Genomic DNA, 18966 nt, shown 5'->3' with positions numbered 1-18966 from the left:
CGGGAGGGAGCTAGTCCAAAATGGAAAGTCAAAGCACACACATATTGACCAACACTTAGAGGGGGGGTGGGAGGGGTAGAGATAATATGTTAAATGTTTGATGACGAGCTGTATCATAAGGTTTAAACAGAGCATGTTCGTATACTCTGAATCTCTGTATATGCACCAGGTTAAAGGTATTTCTTTTGAATTGTCATCAATAAAAAATGTTGAACCATAAAACAAATAGGCGGAAATATTTTTTCTCTCAAAGAATAGTTAAAGGTCTGGAAGTTGCCAGAGGATGTGGTAACAGTGGTTAGTGTATCTGAGTTTAAAAAAGGTTTGGATACGTTCCTGGAGGAAAAGGTCCATAGTCTGTTATTGAGATGGACATGGGGGAAGCCACTGTTTGCACTGGAATTGGTAGCATAGAATGCTGCTACTATTTGGGTTAATGTCAGGTATTTGTGACCTGGATTGGCCACTGTTGGAAGCAGGATACTGCTGGACTATTGGTCTGACCCAATATACTTATTCTTATGTTCTTATGGATATAGAACATAAGTCTCCATAGTTATCCATCTGTGTAAATTCCACAAGTTTACCAGTTAGCCAATTTCTGTGATTGCAATGACTTGGGTCTTCTATTGCTAAATTAAAGAACAGTCAAAGATTCTGATGGTACATATTTATTAAAGAAGCTACCTTTCTTCTGTAATGAAACAAGCCTATCTATAATCAAGATTTGCACAATGAGAATTATTATTGCAATATAAAACTAAGAACACTGGAGATGTATTAATATTTGTCTTGCCTTATTCTACATTATCTACAAAACTTGCAAGATCATACGAACTCAATGGCATTGTTTGTTTATCAAGTACATGATATACTGCCTTACGAGGGGATGCTCAAAGCAGTTTACTTGCTAATCAATTAGAAAAAGAAAAGAATTCCATCCATTCAAGAAAAGGTAGGAGAAGGAGGGAAGGGGGGATAAGAACACCCTGTTTTTAACTGTCTATTGTAATGAATAAGAAAGAACCCTAAGTATATCTTTCTTTTAGGATTGGGTATGAACTTTTCCTCATAAAGCTAAGGTCAGCTGTGAATATGGGTTAGGGAATACAATTTCTGTACACTGGTCATTTAGATAACCAGTAAGGGAAAGGAAAAAGGATGGGATTTGATATATCGCCTATCTGTGGTTACAATAAAATCAGTTTTACATATGATGTACAGCTACTTATTTTGTACCTGGGACAGTGGAGGATTAAAGTGACTTGCTTAGAGTCAGAAGGAGCTACAGTAAGTACCCCATAGGGGTGTGTCATCCCTTATTTCCTGTCCCAGACTTTCTTCCTACCAAGAATTGCCACTTCTGCCATAGCCTTAGTTGTTCAGCCCTATAACAATCCTTCAAATTTGGTACAGCCAAACCTGCCCTAGTTTTATTTTGATATAACACTATCCAAACATGGGGGGGGGGGGGGGGGGAGGTTTCCATATAGACCAAAAGAGTGTCCTTTGCAAGCATTGTAGGACACAATTGGGGACCATAATGGGTAGAGTAACCAAGGTAAGATGTTCATCTTAAGCTGGTAATACATCCTAGCCAAGTTATATTATAATTTTCCCAGTGTTCCTAATTCTTCCCTATTTTAGACATGAGCATCCCATAATTTAGCCCATACAGGATGGAATGGTCAGCTGTAAGAGCAACCCCCAACACTACTGCAAGCCCATTAATAGGGAAGGATAACCTTCAGGGCTAACACTTCAGTCTTAGATAGATATACTGACAACATTCCAGTTTTATAATATTTCACTTTAATGTTTAAACGTCTTTTATTTTGGATCTGAAGAACATCATTCAACAGTCACCTAAATAATAAAGCTAGGTAAGGTCAACAATCAGATACAACACAAGAAGTAAGGATAAGAGAATGGTAATCAACATGCCAAGAAGTAGATGGCAAAAACAACTAATGATCCCAATTTTGTTACCATCCCTCTACCACTCATCCATATAATCTTTAACTGGAAAATCAGGACACTGATGGCCTATGTCTGGGTTTTTATGACTCCAGGCCTTACATAAGAGTGAGTGGTACCACAAACCTGACCCCTCCCATCCCACCCAACCCCACACCCCTCTCCAGGTAGATGACCTCAGTATGTCCACCCTCTAATAAAGATGCACATCATGGAACACCATGAAATCTGTTCAAGACAACACCGTGCCCTGGGGGAAATAGATACCCATTCCAAACAGCCATAAAGGCCACCGTGCAGTGCCTTCTGTGCGAAAGCGGCAGATTGGCTCAGGTGGGCCTTCCCTCACTGTGTCCTGCCATTGCGGAAATAGGAGCTATAATAGGAGGACAGGACACAGTGAGGGAAGGCCCGCCTGAGGCAATCTGCCGCTTTCGCACAGAAGGCACTGCTGCTGCTTTAGAGATTTTTTTTTTTTAATGCAGGGCTTAGGTAGTAAAAGCTGTTTGCATAGGTGGATTTGTATTTGAGTCCTTTGCTGCTTGGGTAGTGGAAGTTTAGATATGATCGTGCATATTTTGTGGTCTTTCTGGTTTGTAAGGTCAATGAAGTCTGTCATGTATCTCGGTGCCTCGCCGTAAATAATTTTGAGAACAGTCGTGCAGATTTTGAAAGTGATGCGTTCTTTGATTGGTAGCCAGTGCAGTTTTTCTCTAAGTGGTTTGGCGCTGTCAAAACGTGTTTTTCCAAATATAAGCCTGGCTGCTGTATTTTGGGTGGTCTGAAGTTTCTTTATGATTTGATCCTTGCACCCCTCATAGATTCCATTACAGTAATTTGCGTGGCTTAATACCATGGACTGAACCAGGTTACAAAATATTTCCCTCGGAAAGAATGGTTTTACGCGTTTGAGTTTCCATATTGAGAAAAACATTTTCTTTACGGTGGATTTCACTTGGGTCTCTAGTGATAGGTTACGGTCGATTGTTACTCCGAGAATTTTCAGGCTGAGATTTTAAAAATCTGTACTACTGTTGTTAGAATTTTTCATGGGTGAATAAGTATGAATGCCAACAAAATTACACCTACTTATATGGGCATGGTATGTAGGGAATCCTCAGGGAAGAGTTATATGCCCTGTTTGGTTTTCTCTCAAAATTCTGTGAAATGCTCACATGGAAAAGATTCCTTAGTATTACATTTCCCTTCTGTTAAAGATGTTAGATATATCAGATTCTATACTGCCCCTTTTCTTTATGAAGCTACTAAGCTTTGGAATTCTTTACCACTTGTAATTAGACTAGAGTTTTGCTATCTTAAATTTAGACAAGTTTTAAAGGTTTTTTTTTTTTTCATTTAAGAGATTTCTGCAGTAATGATTTTTGGCTTTGTTAAAATTTGCTGGTCATCAGAGATTATTGTCCTTTTGTTGGAATTTCTTTGGAATCAGCTCTAAACCTCTTGGTAAGATGTGGAATATAAGTATCCGTATTGTATAGAATTACCCCTTTAATGATGTAATGTTATAACAGTGTACCTAGACAGGAAAGTCATATGGGCACAGATGCTTACTTTACAGACAAAATATATTTGTGCCTTTCTAAAATTACCCTAGTGAAAGTAGGCATACACATCTATACGTGCGTCAAGGCATGTGTAATTTTGTGTATGTGCTGATAAGAATATGTATATATGCCTATATTTTATAAAATATACACGTAAGTGCCAGTCCTACCCTTGCTTTGCCTATTTTCTGTCTTCAGGAATGCCTTTGCATATTTCATATAAAAGTAGGCACTGTATTTCCTTGTGCCTACTTTTTATGCACATACTTCCACGCATTTTATAAGAGCCTACTTGAGCATGTAAAACACTGTTATACATACAAGTCCCTTATAAAATTCCCTCTTTGTGTTTTGGGTGAGAAGGTATGTGATGATGCTGTGTGTCTCGGCTGTATGTAATGGACAAATATCTTGTTTCTTTTACAGGGACGTGAAAGACAAATTCTGCAAGAAACTATACACAACTTTCATTCATCCTTTGAAAGCAGTGCTAGCAATACTAGAACTCTTGGTATTTCGCAAAGTAAGTTTTATGAAGCTTAAATTATGCTTCGCCTTCATTATTTCCTCTTAAGTTACATTCTCTTCTCTCTAAGGTTGACAAACTATAAGATTTGACTAGTCATCTATAAGGATGACTAGAATTTACTGTTAGTTGGGCACTATGAGGAAGGAAAGTGTGCCTGTAATCAGGGGCGTATCTGCGTGGGGCCTCAGGGGCCTGGGCCCCCGCAGATTTCGCCCTGGACCCCCCTACCGCTGCCAACCCTCCCCCTCCGTTGCTCGCCTACCTTCGCTGGCGGGGGACCCCAACCCCCGCCAGCCGAGGTCCGCGTCCTCCTGCCGCTGCCGGCTGCCTTTGGTCCTTTAATTCTTCCATTGAAGCTGGCGCCGACGAAAGTTTCTTTTGAGTCTGACGTCGCTGCACGTTGTACGTGCAGGACGTCAGACTCAGAAATTGTTTCTGAGTCTGACGTCCTGCACGTACAAGGTGCAACGTGCAGCGACGTCAGATTCAAAAGAAACTTTTTCGTCGGCGCCAGCTTCAATGGAAGAATGAAAGGACCAAAGGCAGCCGGCAGCGGCAGGAGGACGCGGACCTCGGCTGGCGGGGGTTGGGGTCCCCCGCCAGCGAAGGTAGGCGAGCAACGGAGGGGGAGGGTTAGCAATGGCAGCGGCTGGGGGGAGGGGGATCGGCAATGGCGGCGGCGGCGGCGGCGGCGGGGGGGGGGGGGCTATAATGTGCCCCCCCTCTCTGGCCCTGGCCCCCCCTACCGCCGCAGTTCAGATACGCCCCTGCCTGTAATTAAGCCCTGTGGTTTTTCTTTCCTTCAGGTCTCTGTATATAGGCTCTTCAGTTGAAATTGGCTGCACTTCTTGACCATTATTTACAAAATGTCTTAATAAAATACAGCAAAGAGAGCTGACAATAGTACCACAAATAATAAAGTAAACATGATTGTTTACAACATTATGAACAAAAGAATTGCAAAAAAAAGTAGTTGAGTGGGATATCAGATTTAGTTAACTCAATCTCATATTGGGGATTAATAGAATTCCATCATCTACCATGCTCAGTTCGCCAGTAAGTGACATTTGTAGTTTTTTGGATGATTTTGTATGCATTTGAAAAAGATATAGCATGAGTGCTGCAGATATTCAGTTCCATTGGACTCTTGTCCTCCCAAATAATGTTGTCAAAGTTGCAGAGATTCCAGTGTCTGGCTGATTTTTTGACTGTTTGCCTGCCTCAGAGGAACCTTGAACAGTAAATAAATCCCTGCATATATCAAGAAAAGCTACTTATCTTAAAACAGCACTGCAGTTGGCCTTCAAGCAAGGTTGATAAGGTTCCAAATAACCATACCTATTTCTTATTATTTAATGTAACTACAGCTGGACCATTTTTTTATTTTATTGTTTAATTGGTACAAGAGGTTCCTTTGTCATGTGTTTATTCCTCTAATAAAAAAAACTATACATTTTAACCTTATTTTAAAATTTCTGTGCAGGATCACTATGAGTTTTGTCATTTGATAACAAATGTATGTACTATGCTACTTCCATTGTCAAACTGCATCTGGTTAGCTGGCACAGGTAGACCCAAACTTCTCTAAAGAACACCAGCCAAACTGAAGAGTATAAAGCTTAGAGAGACGCTCCATTGGCTTCCAGTTAAAGAACGTACTGTGTTCAAAGTTTGCACTCTGGTTCATAAAGTAATTCATGGAAACGCTCCGGCATACATGTCAGACCTTATTGATTTACCACCCAGGAATGCTAAAAGATCAGCAAGCACATTCCTGGGTCTTCATTTCCCTAGCTGTAAAGGTCTAAAATACAAACTAGTACATGCGTCCTGCTTTTCCTACATTGGCACACAGCTGTGGAATGCATTACCACTGGATCTGAAAACTATTCACGACCTAAGCAACTTTCGAAAATCACTAAAAACTTTTATTTTTTTAACAAGGCTTATCATAATAATCAACAATAGGAATTCCAGTGCATCACTACTTACTTGATAATCTGTCTGTTTTCTGATTTACTGAATTGATTATATCCACTATGTTACAGTGGACTCAAAAAGATCTAGAATGAAGATAGGACTGGAGCAAATCTAGTGGAATCCCACAGATTTCCAAGCATTCTAGGTGATGTAAGAGAATAGTATGGTCTGAATCAACAGCAGCACTGAGGTCAAGGGAGACGAATTATGTTTAAAAATACCATTGTGAAAGACCAGACTAGATGTATTCCACGTATTAACAAAGGTTCCACAACAGCCATCATGGTGAGGTGAAAGAGGCTGTTAGAGCCAAAGAACATCCTTATAAAAATGGAAAAAGGATCCAAATGAAGAAAATAAGAAGCAGCATAAGCACTATCAAGCCAGATACAAAGCATTGATAAAGAAGGCTAAAAGAGAATATGAAGAAAAACTTGCTGCGGAGAGAAAAACTCATAGTAACGCTTTTTTCAGGTATATCGGGAGGGAATCTGTGGGACCTGTTAGATCAGGAACGAGCAAAAGGAGTACTCAGGAAGGACAAGGACATAGCAGAGAGATTGAATGAATTCTTTGCTTCGGTCTTTACAGAAGAAGATGTGAGATCCACCAGTACCGTACCGGAAGTGATTTTCAGGTGTGACGATGCGGAAGAACTGAAAGAAATCTTAGTGAACTTGGAAGATGTACTGAGCCAAATTGACAAATTATAGTGATAAGTCACCTGGACTGGATGGTATACACCACAAGGTATTGAAAGAACTCAATCATGAAATTGCTGATCTGCGGCTAGTGATCTGTAAACCTGTCGTTAAAATTTTCCATAGTACCTGAAGACTTGGAGGGTGGCCAGTGTGACACCGATTTTTTAAAAAGGGCTCCAGGGGTGATCTGGGAAATTACAGACAGGTAAGCCTGACTTCAGTGCCAGGCAAAATAGTGGAAACTATTATAAAGAATAAAATTACGGAACATGTAGACAAACATAGTTTAATGGGACAGAGTCAGCATGGATTCAGCCAACAGAGGTCTTGCCTCACCAATAAGAATATGTGTTGCCATACTGGGACAGACTGAAGGTCTATCAAGCCCAGCATCCTGTTTCCAGCAGTGGCCTATCAAGGTTACAAGTATCTGGCAAGATCTCAAAACAGTACAATACGTTTTATGCTGCTTATCCTAGAAATACGCAGTGGATTTTCCTCCACTCCATCTTAATAATGACTTATGGACTTTTCTTTTAGGAAGCTAGCCAAACCTTCTTTTTATACCCCGCTAAGCTAACTGCTTTTATTATATTCTCTGACAATGATTTCCAGAGTTTAATAACAAGTTGAGTGAAGAAATATTTTCTCCAATTTGTTTTAAATTTACTATTTTGTAGCTTCAGTGCGTGCCCCCTAGTCCTAGTATTTTTGGAAAGAGTAAACAAAGCGATTCATGTCTGCCCGTTCCACTCCACTCATTATCTTATAGACCTCTATCTTATCTCCCCTCAGCCATCTTTTCTCCAAGTTGAAGAGCCAAAACCTCATTAGCCTTTCCTCATAGGGAAGTCGTCCCATCCCCTTTATCATTTTTGTCGCCCTTCTCTGTACAATTCCAGTATATCTTTTTTGAGATGCGGTAACCAGAATTGCACACAATATTTGAGGAGCAATCTCACCATGGAGCGATACAAAGGCATTATAACGTCCTAATTTTTGTTTTCCATTCCTTTCCTAATAATACATAACATTCTATTTGCTTTCTTAGCCGCCTCCACACTCTGAGCAGAGGGTTTCAACGTATCATCATCAATGACACCTAGATTCCTTTCCATTCGGTAATTCCTAATGTGGAACCTTTGCGTCATGTAACTATAGTTCGGGTTCCTCTTTCCCACATGCATCACTTTGCACTTGCTCATATTAAATGTCATCTGCCATTTGGATTCCCAAGTCTCCCAATTTCATAAGATCCACTTGTAATTTTTCAATTTGTTTCATTTCTTTGAGGCATGAATAAACATGTCGATAAAGGTGAGCCGGTTAATGTAATGTATCTAGATTTTCAGAAAGCTCATGAGAGACTCCTGAGAAAATTAAAGAGTCATGGGATAGGAGGCAATGTTCTTCTCTGGATTAAGAATTAGTTATTGGACAGAAAATAGCAGGAACGGTTAAATGGTCATTTTTGTCAATGGAGGAGGGTGAATAGTGGAGTTCTGCAGGGATCTGTACTGGGTCCAGTGCTATTTAACATATTTATAAATGATCTGGAAATCAGAATGACGAGTGAGGTGATTAGTTTCGTGTCATCTGCAAATTTATTCAAATTTGTCAAAATGCATGCAGATTGTGAAAAATTGCAGGAAGACCTTAGGAAACTGGAAGACTGGGCATCCAAATGCAGATGAAATTTAATGTAGACAAGTGCAAAAGTGATGCACATTGTGAAGAATAATCTGAATCATAGTTATCTGATGCTAGGGTCCGCTTTAGGCGTCAAGAAAAAGACCTAGGTGTTATTGTAGACAATATTCTGAAATCGTTTGCCCAGTGTGCTGCGGTGGCCAAAAAAGCAAACAGGATATTGTAGGAGAGGGATGCCAAATAGCAAAAAAACAAAAAAGCACCAAAAGCCTTCAAAATAGGGACACAGTAGGAGAGGGATGCAAAATAAGACCATTATAATGCCTCTGTATCGCTCCATGGTGCAACCTCACCATGAGTATTGTGTTCCATTCTGGTCGCCGTATCTCAAAAAATATATAGTGAAATTATAAAAGGTTCAAAGAAGAGCAACCAAAATAATAAGAGGGGATGAAACTCCTCCCATATAAAGAAAGGCGAAAGAAGTTATGGCTCTGCAGCTTGGAAAAGAGTCTGCTGAAGAAGGATATGAGAGAGGTCTACAAAATCCTGAGTGGTGTGGAGTGGATGGAGATAAATTGGTATTTCACTCATTGAAAATGTACAAAGACCAGGGGACACTCAATGAAATTGCATGGAAATACTTTTAAAACAAATAGGAGAAAATATTATTTTCACTCAAAGAATAGTTAAGCTCTGGAACTTGTTGCCGGAAGGTGTGGAAACAGCAGTTAGCCTATCAGGATTTAATAAAGGTTTGGACACTGTTCTGGAGGAAAATTCCATAGTCTGTTATTGCGATGGACTTGGGGGAAGCCATTGCTTGTCCTGGGATTGGTATCATGGAATGGTGCTACTAATTGGTTTTCTGCCAGGTACTTGTTAATTGATTGGCCACTGCTGAAAGCAGGATACTGGGCTAGATGCACCATTGGTCTGACCCAGTAAGGCAATTCAAAAGGTTTCTCTGCTCTATCATGCATACAATGTACAAACTCAGTTATTCCAAGCAGAGAATGTTCTGTTGAAAAAACCCTGCTAAAATCCAGCTTGAGATGGATGCAGAGCATTAGTTTTTTCTAAGAATAGTTCAAGTTGTTGGACCACTACTTTTTTTCGTGGGTTTGGAAATGAATGCTAAGAGTGAAAGTGGGAGATAAGATATGTCAGGTTAGCTTTAGGATCTTTAAGATGAGGATATATTGTAGCTAACTTCCAAAAAGATGAAAACACATCAATTTAAGGCTAGTGGAAATCATGCTGTGAATTTGAACAATAAAAGAACCAGAAATGAGCTTCATAAAATAAATTGGAACGGGGTCACTAGGGGATGTGGAAGAAATCAATTTGGAGACCTCAGATTTAGATGGTGTCTGAAAGAGCGATGAAGAATTGCATGACATTGCATTAACTTGGGAGCTAGAAGAACAGTAGTAAGAGGTGATACCTTTTAGTAGTATTTCTTTTTAGCTAGAGAGTCTGTTTGTAATGTGCTGTCACAGCCTTACATAGAGATAACTGATAAGGAAAGCGAGATTTGTGCCATTGTCGCTCCAGAATCCTACTTACAGTACAGTTTTATCAGTGGCATAAAGTTTTGTGTAAAAATCTAGGAAACTATTTGCTTATAAAGGAGGTCACCATCATCATCTTTTAGTTATTTGGGCCTGGCCCTGCGCCTGCCTTTACTTGAGATGTCTAGCCAAAAGCCTACCCAGCTTATCCTTATGCTCATAGAATGTCTGCTCAGTTTGTCTGAGTTTATACTCAATATTGGCAAGCCTTAGTATTTGCAGGTCCCTTTGCAGTTTACCTAGTAAATGTCTATCTTGTTGTGAAACCCCTTTTGTAATTTTTTCTCAAATTCTGAAATACAATCAACTAGAAAATTCTTTTTTTTTAACCCTTTGTTCCCCACTTGATTAGTTCTCCCTCAACACAGACTTCATCCCCTCACAAAGATAGGGTCAGAAACTTCCCCGGTTTCATTAGTTTCCATACAGGTTTCCACTTTCCAGAAAAGATCCTCCTTGATAACACTGCCCTGGAGGAGACTCTCATTAAGCCTGCAACAGGTATGGCCCTGAGGTTTGGCACACCACACCGAAGTATGATCAGACCAAGTAGGGGCCACAATATGAGCATCCACCAGTTGATCCAACCAGTATGGATTAGCCAAAATAATAACCAAGTGGGCATAACTATCATGAACTAAAGAGTAGTAAGTAAATTGTTTACCCTTAGGATGTTTGGTGTGCCAAAGATCTGTGAATTTATTATCTTTAAGTAGCTTATTATAAAAATGAGGTGCCTCTCCTCTCGCCTTAGACTTGCTAAGTTATCTATCCAAGCCAGAGAGAGCTGAAAAATTAAAATCCACCCCTGCCAGTAAATGGCCCTGAGCCTCCTCATCAGTCATTTTGTGGACCCTCCTCCATAAATCGTTCTAGTGTTTGCTAGGGCCATATACATTAGTTATAGTAACCCATTCCCTATATAGGTTTCCTAGCACCATCAGCATTCTGCCCTCTTCATCACATTTGTAATTTAATATCGAGAGAGGTAAATGCTAAGAAATCAAGATTGAGACCCCACATCTTTACTTCCCATCTTTTGTAGAACAGCTATAAATCTGGGGGTATGATTTGTGGGTAAGGAGTTTCTCCCCTTTCTTATCAAAATGGGTCTCCTGAATAAGAGCAATGTCCAAGTTAAGTTTTATCAGTTCCTTATATAACAAACTTCCCTTCCTGGGGGCATTAAGACCCTGCACATTGAAAGTCCGTACCTGCGCTCTTCAGTTAATCTTTCCTCATTAAGGTACCAGTCCATAAATCCTAACAGCTCTGCAGAACCTTATTGAATAACAACACAAGCCATACTCTCTTCCTCCCCTCCCCCTGGCCCCCTCTCCACCCCTCTCTCTTCCCCAACACTTCTCCCTGCCTGCCTCTCCCCTCTGTCGCATGAGGCTAGCACCATTGTCCCAAACAACATACAGTAGAAACATTCAAAGTGAAGCTAATAAACTACAATAGCTTATGATGTGCTTTATATCCCGCTACCATACCATCTCTAAAGCATCTCAAACACACCTAATGTAATTATTTAAACTAAATTAACATGTCCCCTCCTAAAAACCAATAACGAAGCTGCTCTTTTCTCAAGAACGTAGTCAGCCCTTTTGTACGCTCTTCCCTTTCATCAAATCTGACCCTTAGCTCAAGCCACTGCTAACAGTCTTTCTTTCCCCGAGAAATCATGCAGGCAGGTTATATCATGGGCCTGGTTTTCTTTGCGAGGCCCAAGGGTTCTGTGTGCTCGGTCTGTCTTAATGACTGCATAAGATCCGCCCTGCTCGTTTGGGCCAAGGAAGGCTTTAGGCAGATCCTGAATAACAGCTATGCAGTTACTAAGGCAGACCCTTCTGGAAACCCACAGTGGAATCTGTTCTCCAAGTTTTCAGCCTTATCCCACAAAGCCTACTCAGCCCTTTGCATTGAGTCCACCTGGTCCTCACATGCAGCAATTCTTTGTTCCGTGGCTTCCTGACTCTCGCTGAGAGTATCAGTCTCCTTCTTCATATCATCCAGAGCGGTTTTGATATCTTGCTGCACCAGGGAAAAATCTTTAAGATCTAACATATATACATACATAGTAACATAGTAGATGACAGCAGAAAAAGACCTGCACGGTCCATCCAGTCTGCCCAACAAGATAACTCATATGTGCTACTTTTTGTGAATACCCTACTTTGATTTGTACCTGTGCTCTTCAGGGCACAGACCGTATAAGTCTGCCCAGCACTATCCCCGCCTCCCAACCACCAGCCCTGCCTCCCAACCACTTGTCATTTGTCCATTTGTCAGTGCGCCGTGAATTGTAAGTAAGAGCAGATCACTCTGCATCTGTGCTGCAATCAGCCTCAGAGTGCACTGGTGCCAATTTGTTGCACCTGAAGTTCTCAGTAGCAAAAGGCAGCCCCAGAATCAGTGAGTCCGACCACAAATTTTGCCTCCAAAAACAGTCTGCTGGTCCAACGAGGGTGTTCCACATCCTCCAATTAGGTCTGAGATCAATTTATGCAGAGAAGACTGGGACAGAACCCTGCATTTATGCTGCCATTCAGGATGCTGACATCACTTCCTCCTGAAGTCAGTTCATTTTCAAGGCATGGTAAGCAATAACCATAAATCAGTGGGTTTTAAACATTATAAAACACAGGTACATTTAGTGGTCTAAGGAAGAGAATAGAATTACCTGACTGAAATAATTCCTACATATTACTTTCTCTGTATTTCCAGCAAGTTGTTTTATCGCTTGTAAAAGTGTAAATGGTTATAAATAAAAACATTTTTTTTTAAAACACAGGTACAGACGAAATTTCTTAATGAAGCCCTCATCAAGGCACAGGAATATTTCCCCTCACCATTGCTCCATTTTAGAGTAAGAGATATCAAATCTTTTTCAAAATGGTACAGTTAACAAACTTCCAGTCCATTTTCATGCCAAAGGGTTTTACTCAAACTTTTTTCGTCCTTCCCCCAAATATCAGAATGGCCCATTTTGGACCTGTGTGACGTCAGTCTATTATTATTAAAGAGGGAAAAGTTCAAAATGAACTCTTATCATTCTTCTCCTTCTAGACAAAAATGATTAGTTTGCCTTTCTAGACCTGAAGAATGACTCCTCCCACATGCTTATTCATCCACATCACTGGAATTCACATTACTATATCATTACCAGTACTACATTCTTCCCTTTGGATCTTCTGCAAAGTCCAGCATTTTCACACACTGTCTGGCTGTAGTTGCCACCTTTCTCCTCAAGGGTGGACACTAAGTTTTTTCTTTATCAAGACAATTGAATAAGTTCTGACTTATCAGAGCTCCAAGTTCAGTGATCCTGTAAACGATAGTCCTTGTGCAAATGCAGGGCTTCTTAATGAGCAGAAGTCCAATTTTTTACACCTAAAACAGTCAGTGCTCTTCTAGGGCACATCTAGACACACAAGAACAAATTAAAGCTTACTTTTCAAATGACAGAGCCCTCACCGTTGTACATTTATCTCAATCTGAGCCAGGTGTGCTCAATGACCCACAATGTACTCAAAATTCTAGGACGAATGGTCACAGTGCAAGGCATTTTCTTGGCCAGACAGCACATGAGGCCACACCAGTAGTATCTCAAGAGATATTGGGATTACTGTAGTCGGTCTCTGAACAAGAGGATTCACCTAACATCATCCATTTTTTTCATCTCTTTAATAGTGGACCCAATCTCCTTGAGGGCTGTCCATTTCACCCTCCACATCCCATCACATCTCTAACCATAGACATGTCCACCCGCAGATGAGGTTCTGTTCATTTCACTTTCCACATCCCATCACTTTAACCACAGACACATCCACCTGAAGATGGGGGGTGCCTCTTCACCTGGCCACCCAAGGTTTATACATTCATCAGGACTGTGCTCTTCACACCAATGTTCTGGAATGGTTAATGGAATTCACTTGGAGGAAGACAAGGTGAGAGTAGTGGAGTGCCTCAAGGATCAATGCTGGGGTTGATTCTGTTCAATATAATATTTGTGAGCGACATTGCCGAAGGGTTAGAAGGTAAAGTTTGCCTTTTTGCAGATGATACCAAGATTTGTAATACAGTGGATACCCCGGAGGTAGTGGAAAACATGAAAAAAGGTCAACAAAAGTTAGAAGAATTGTCTTTGGCAATTAAAATTCAATGCAAAAAAGTGCAAAGTGATTCACTTAGGGAGTAGAAATTCAAGGGAGCCGTTGATGGTAGGAGGTGAGGCTGATATGCACAGTGACCTTGGAGTGATAGTATCTGAGGATCTGAAGGTGACGAAACTGTGTGATAAGGCAGTAGTAGCTGTAGCCAGACATATGCTAGGCTGTATAGAGAGAGGCGTAACCAACAGAAGAAAGGAGGTGGTGATGCCCCTATACAAGTCATTGTTGAGGCCCCACTTGGAGTATTGTGTTCATTTTTGGAGGTTGTATCTTGCTAAGGATGTAAAAAGACTTGAGGTGGTCCAGAGGAAAGCAACAAAAATACTTCCCTGTCCAGTATTTATTTATTTATGGCATTTATATCCCACATGTGCTCATATCCCTGCATCTATCATTACCTCTCTATCTCGCCATCCTCTCCCTGTGTTGGATAACATCTCCCTTCTGTGTCTGGCATTACCCCTCTGTGTCCATATAACATCCCCATGCAGCACCTTCCCTTTGTGCCCCTGTGTGCACCCCCCATACACATAATTTCCCCTCTGTTACCACTGTGTCTAGCTTCTCTCTTCCACATCAGTGTGTCTCTCTTCTCTCCAACCCAACCCAGCTTCTCTCCTTCTTTTCCCCTACCCATTCCAGTATCTGGCTCATGTGCTGCCCTCTTTCTGTCTCCTGCTGTGGGTTCAATATTTGACTTCTTCTTCCTTCATTCCCTTGTTCTATGTATTTCCTTTCCCTCTAGCCCCCCCCCCTCCTCCCCCCATGGGTCCAGTCAGCACTTTTCACCCTCCCCGCCCCCACCCCCCACACGTGTGTGTCACTTACACTTTCCTACATTCAGTTTTGATCCATCATATCTACATCCTGGCCCTTTGCTATCAGATAAGCAATGATTAAGGTATGTCCAAACTGAGCAGCTAGGTGAATGCAGCTGCATCCTTCCCCATCAGTGAGTGATGGATCAGCCCCATACTTCATCATTTGTGTAACTATTGCCAAGTGACCCTGTCTTGTTGCCTAGTGAAGTAGAGTAGAATTCCTCCATGCTGATCTTTATGCCTTTTGATATATAGTACTTAACCAGATCTATCCTACTGTTGATTGCAGCCTAGTGAAGCAATGTAACATTCTCTTTGTCAGGCTGATGTACATCATAGCCTGCCTCCAACAGCTCTCAACAGTGTTCATATATTCCATACCTACTCCACAGCTTTTTAGCTTCACTGATCAGGGTTTGTGGTATTCCACATGTTGCTTAGGCCAGTTCTGCTCAGTTTTATTCAGGCACAGTTGTATGGCTTTAACGATATCCCAAGTGCAGCTGGCAGCGATTCACACAGGCCAATTCTGTGGCCTTCCTTCTGCCGTCCCGCCCTCTCTTCCTCAACTTCTTCTTTTGACACTAAACAGGAAATTGAGGAAGAGAGGGCAGGAGGAAGCCCACAGAGCTGGCCTGTATGAATCTCTGCCGGCTCCAGGAAAGTTGACACCTGCGGGGATTTTTTTTTTTTGTTTTTTTTTTTTTAATGGGGGGGAACAAGGCTTCTTACCATTCCTGTGGGGGCAGTAAAAAGCTTTGTTCCTGCATCTACGGTAATTTTTTTTTTTTTTTTTTTTTGAGCATTGCCATTACTTTGTCATTTTCTACACCAGTCCTATCATCTTTTGAGACACCAAAATCATAAAATACCATAGGAGAGCCCTAGCTCTGGATTCACCAGAAAGTGTCTGCGTTTACCCTGCTTGCCTTTGGAGAAAGCAAAGTTGATTACCTGTAACGGGTTCTCCATAGACAAAAGAAATGCAGCCATCTTTCCCTTCCCACCTTAAACTCCCCCACCCCATGTTTTACAAATGTCTATCATTTTTTTTCTTCACATAAACAAAAGAATCTCATATTGTTAGATCTAGGACAGTGTTTCACAAATCAGTTCTGGAGTACCCCCTTGCCAGTCAGGTTTTCAAGATATCCATAATGAATATTATTGAGATTGACTTGCATTCGCTGCCTCCATTGTATGCAACTCTTTCTTGCATATTGATTGTGGATGTCCTGAGAACCTGACTAGCAAGGTTCTACTCCAGGACTGACTTGGGAAACACTAATCTAGGACACCTGAAATTGGAGAGGTGGGAAATTTGGGGAGAAAAAAAAAACAAGCTTATTTATGCTGGAGGAAGGCTGCAGGCACCCTGGCTATGTCTGATGACAGCACCAGAAAGTGTGGCTGCATTTCCTTGCTGTCTGTGGAGAAACCCTATTTCAGGCAAGGAATTTTGCTTTACAAACACTTAAAATGGCTAAATTCAATGGTAGAGAAACACTATCACATTTTAAAAAGTATCTTCTGTTTCAAACTGGCTTTCAGTACTACAGTTCAATTCTATAGGTTTCTTCCTTTTGGAGATGTAAGTATGCCTCAGTTACTTTTAATTTATGAAGTGTTTTTGATCTCTTCTTTCTAGCTCCTTCTATTGGAACAAGACCTACACTATCCACCGCTACGAAGAGGTAGCAGTGCTGGATCATAAAATTATTTAAGATCCAAAGGCAGATTGCAAGCACCAGACAGACGCTAGTGTTTCAATGCATAAGGAATCAGGAAGACACTGATGGAAAGTCTTCTGCAGTCAATCAAGCCCACCAAAAACTGTTGTAGAACTATGCAGATGTCCAGCCTTCAAGAAGAGTCAAGATGGAGAAGAGTGGTTTACTTATAATGAAGTGAGCTAAATCTGAGTGTTGTAGACATACAATCGAGAACTATGTCTAGCGGAACAGGGGAGAGCAGATGCAATATAAAAATGTGTTAAATTGAGGTGACCAGATTGTGCTAAAATGTGTTTTACTTTTAAGGTTTTTTTTTTTGTTTTTTTTTAGATTTTTTATATTAATTTTTAACCCTACTGTTTCCCTCTGTTCCTTTGCATATCCAGTTTGGTCTGAAAGCAAGGCTGGAATTTGGTGCTATGAGCCTTCTTCCATAACTTGCAAAGGGATTTTTCCCCCTATTTTATATCCCTGCCCCTGTGTTGATCATAACAGTGACAGACCTGGACCATGTACCAACGTGCTCTTTATGGAACTCCAGGATCATGGGGCCCTGAACTGCATGCTGCCTCTGTTCCACCAACTGCTGGCTCAAAGGCCTCATACTTGATCAACTTGTACATGAGCTTGGGTGAATCTCTTCATAAAGGTGGTCCAAATGAATAAATATGGGGATGACCTGTGTGATGGTGCACAATCCTTGCTACCAGCCCAAGATGCTGTTATAGTATTCTGAAGCACTGTATTAAAAAAAAAAATCTTCTGCACTGAGTGAGAGTCTTGTACTTAAGGAGTCTATCACCTGCACAGGCAAACCAAATTTCAAAGTGATTGGGGTTGCCATACACACTAAAAATGATCCCTCTTAGGACACTTTATTTATTAGGATTTATTTACCACCTTTTTGAAAGAACACTCAAGGCGGTGTAGAGTAAGTGGCATGCTCAACACCTACTGGTACTTCTGTGCATACGCGTGATGAGTGAGCTCACAGTCTAAGTTTGTACCTAAAGCAATGGAGGGGTTAAAGTGACTCACCCCAAGGTCCTAAGCAGCCATGGTGGGATTTGGTACTCAGTCCACTGCTCTAACAAATTAGACTGCTACTTCTCCATTAAGTATAGCGGGAGATTATAAGAGGGAAAAGGCTGTAAGTACTGGAAAAGGAGAAATAAAATATGGTATAAAGAAAGGATGCTGAGTAGTATATAATTAAGCTATAGAATCTGTAGGTGGGAGGATATAGTAAAGGTAACTAGTAGCAAGAGTTCAAAATAGGTTTGGAAAAGTTCATAATAAATTATTAGCCAAGTAGACTTGAAAGAGCCCTTATTCATCCTTGGAAAAGAACTATGAGAACTAGATCTAATTTGGGGGATCTGCTGAGTCCTTGGCTGCTCTTGGAGGACAGGCTGGCGGGCTGGATGGACCTTGGTCTGATTCAACATGGCTTTTTTTTTAAGAGGAATAAACAAGAAAATAATTGGAAGGGAAGGCAGAGAGGGCATCAGAGATAGGACCCAGAAGGGGAGAATGAACTATAAATATGGGTGGGTGGGAGGGAGGAAGGAAAGGGAGATGCTGGGGAGGCAGAGAGTGAGACATCCAGGGTGTTGGTATAGAAGGACAGATAAGAAGACTGGGGAACGGAGGAAATTAACAAATAGGAAGAGGAATCAAGAAGAAACTAACAAGAAACAGGAGCAGTAGGCAGGGGAAAAAAAAGGAAAGAGGGAGTGAGAAATAAAAATACATACAAAGGGCACCAGAAAAAAATGGAGGAAGAGAGAGAATGAAGGCAGGTTAAAAAAAACAAAACATAAATGGATAGACATCAAACTACATGTGTTTGCAAATGGTAAATTTTGCATATGATTGTCTGCCTTGTTTTTCATGGGCTGCATAAGTAATCAAAGGGAAAGGGCTCCCTTAGGTGGGAGAGACCATTGTTAGCTATCCTCATAAATACCTGTTAAAGGTGTAAATAAAGATATTTTTCTGAAAGAACTAGGGAGGAGGAAGAGGCCATGCCAAGTGCTGAAAATCCCCCCTCAAACATTGCTCATCCCTTTGTCAGTTCTCCATTATAGATGCTATATTTTTATGGAGAAGTAAAATTATAGAAACTAAATACAATCCTGTATGTTGTACATTCCAATGTAAACTTTTGTAAATGTGTATTTTTTAATCAAATTTTTAAAGAAAATTCACATTTGAAAAACAATTTTTTAAAAGACTGAATATGATTTATTGGT

General features: G+C 40.9%; 1 protein-coding gene across 1 annotated transcript in view; it reads left to right on the top strand.

Moving 5' to 3' along the window:
* The window catches only part of ANKS6 (ankyrin repeat and sterile alpha motif domain containing 6), a 204779-nt gene extending 186336 nt beyond the window's left edge, over positions 1-18443 (top strand). The window contains exons 15-16 of the mRNA XM_030205050.1: positions 3969-4065; positions 16627-18443. Coding sequence (XP_030060910.1) covers positions 3969-4065; positions 16627-16676 — 147 coding nt within the window. The 3' untranslated portion in view covers positions 16677-18443. The remainder of the gene's footprint in view (positions 1-3968; positions 4066-16626) is intronic.
* Positions 18444-18966: the final 523 nt, after the last annotated feature.

Source organism: Microcaecilia unicolor, chromosome 1 (assembly GCF_901765095.1).
Source record: "Microcaecilia unicolor chromosome 1, aMicUni1.1, whole genome shotgun sequence".
Lineage (NCBI taxonomy): Eukaryota > Metazoa > Chordata > Amphibia > Gymnophiona > Siphonopidae > Microcaecilia > Microcaecilia unicolor.
This window is presented reverse-complemented; position numbering and strand designations above follow the sequence as displayed.